General features: G+C 36.4%; 1 protein-coding gene across 1 annotated transcript in view; it reads left to right on the forward strand.

Annotated features, from left to right (window-relative positions):
* The window catches only part of hmcn1 (hemicentin 1), a 175,905-nt gene that overhangs the window by 167,141 nt on the left and 6,275 nt on the right, over positions 1 to 2,489 (forward strand). Inside the window, exon 101 of the mRNA XM_015376644.1 lies at positions 892 to 1,260. Coding sequence (XP_015232130.1) covers positions 892 to 1,260 — 369 coding nt within the window. The remainder of the gene's footprint in view (positions 1 to 891; positions 1,261 to 2,489) is intronic.

The raw sequence follows: 2,489 nt of genomic DNA on the forward strand, positions 1-2,489 counted from the left end.
GCTTTGGAATCTAACAAGATTCCAACAAAGTTTCAAACAAAACTGAATTTTGTTTCCAAGTTTGAAGACATTTTGCTTCCCATCCAGGAAGCTTTCTCAATTCAAAATGTCAGAAGTAGCGTTTGAGTTCTAGGCTTATAGAGTAGCCCAAACAAAAATTTTGTTTTGGCTTAGAAAACATGCAAATTGAACTGAAAAAAACAACATATTCTCATTATCAGTTGGTATGAAATCGTACGAAAAGTTGTGCACAGTATTTCGTACGTTTTTGACGTTTATCCTCAAAAACAGATCAGTGCGCATGCGCAACCAGACAGACGAAAAAAGCAGATCCGCAGACGGACGTAAAACTGTGAAAAACAGTGCTATAATTACTTCTTCATGTCTCTAACTACGTTGCTTGCTGTTTTATATCTTAGGGTTAGGGTTAATTGTATGTTAAATTCTATGTTATTGAATGGTGCGTAACATGCGCAAGGATATCTTGTCTCGAGGCAAGACGTAAAAATATGACGAAATACAATGAAAAAAACGTTGAAAACGTACGAAATTACGGTGCATAACTTTTCGTACGATTTCATACGAACTGATAATGAGAACACACTGAAAAAACAGGTCCACCCCTTAGTAATCAGTCTGCCTACCAAACCATAGCGTGCGACCAGCCGGCCCATGCCTAGCATAGTGTCAATACATTTCTCTCTCATAAACATGACACTGTTTCATCATACTGTGAGTTTATTAATATATTCCATCCTCCCCCTTCCTCTCTCATCTTCATCCCTCCTATGACATTTCTTCACTTATGCATCACCCTCTCCTTTCTCCTCATCCTCTATTTCTCACTCATTTTATCCTCCTGGTGCTGGTCTATCTTTTACGTGAGGGCAGACATAAATGAGTGTGAGCGACTCCCTCAGCCCTGTGCCCATCAGTGCATCAACACTCCTGGTAGCTTCAAGTGCACTTGCCCACCAGGGCGCCACCTGCTGGGAGATGGCAAGTCCTGCGCTGGGCTGGAACGTCTACCCAGCTACGAAAGTTACTCATATGGCTACCGCACGTCTCAGTCCTCTCCTGAACAAAGACCGAGCCAGCGGCTGTACCACAGCTTTGCTTCTCACAGCTACAACTCCTATACTGGCACCACAAGCAGGCGCTACATGAACCGTAATCGGAGGGAGGCTCACAAAAACCCCTCGAGGCTTGATATCCACACTTGTAAGGAAGGTTTTGAGTCCAGGGGTGGCATCTGTCTAGGTAACTATGTAGAAATATGAAGTGAATTTAGTGCTATTATTGTTGAAACTAGAGAACTTGTTTTCTAAATTGAAATAAAAAAANGTCTAGGTAACTATGTAGAAATATGAAGTGAATTTAGTGCTATTATTGTTGAAACTAGAGAACTTGTTTTCTAAATTGAAATAAAAAAAAAAATGCAATCCAAAAAGAACATTTTGGAAAAAATTTGAATAACAAAAAGCTTTCAGCACACCTTTGCTGTTTACTAAGATTTAGTTTTCTCTTATTTTTTAATGTATTTTTTATATTTATTTCAATTTTTTGCCAAAATAATTTTTTCAATTTGTTTTATTTATAGATTTTATATATAAAAATGTTTTTTCATAGTTTTATAGATATTATATTTCTTATAAATCAGATTCTAAGGTGCGAGACAGGTGCAAACGAACTGCAAATGAGAAAAATAGCTGCAAAGCTGAGTGACACAACCTGCAAAACATGCAAGGACACAAAAATGAATGCAACAGAAAAACTCTGCAAATGTGGAGCAATGACTAAATGAGCTGCAAACTCATGTATGATGCAAACTCCAAACAGACAAACATGTAAACAAAAAATGCTTTAATCACTAAAAATAGAAGCCAACACCTACAATCAACAAAACAAATAAGAAATAAAACATCATAAAACTAAACGCTGCAATCACAGAAAGAAAATCATGCTAATAGTAAAAAAAGAAGCAAAGTTGCACCAGAAAATGCTCCAGACCTCTAGAGGGAATCAAAGAAAGAACAAACTATTATCGTGTGTTGCAGCTCAGTTCTGCTTGCTGTGCTTTTGCAGCTTGTTTCTTTTTTGTTTGCAGCTTTTTTTTTGTTGCATTTGCTTTTTCGCCTTTGGTGTTTTGTAGTGTGCTTTACACGTTTTTGCAGCTTGGTTCGTCGCCTGCTGCGTTTCCACGTTTTGGCCATTGTAACATTCTCTTAACTTCAAGCTCAATGCTGTTGCCAACATTCATGCAGACCAATAGAAATAGAAATTTGAAAAGAGTGCAACTTGGAAAAGCCCATTTTAAAAATTAGAAATTTGGCAAAAACATCCATAAAACAGTTAATTTTGAAAGAGAAAAAGAAAAGAAAATGTGGAAAATTAACAAAACTATTGGATTTTTAAAACTTTTTTAATTTTTGAAACATTTTTCAATGTTTCATTTCTCGATTTCATTCTTTTAAATTGAAATAAAAAAA

This window comes from Cyprinodon variegatus, unplaced genomic scaffold (assembly GCF_000732505.1).
Source record: "Cyprinodon variegatus isolate N-32 unplaced genomic scaffold, C_variegatus-1.0 Scaffold138, whole genome shotgun sequence".
In the NCBI taxonomy this organism is placed as follows: Eukaryota; Metazoa; Chordata; class Actinopteri; order Cyprinodontiformes; family Cyprinodontidae; genus Cyprinodon; species Cyprinodon variegatus.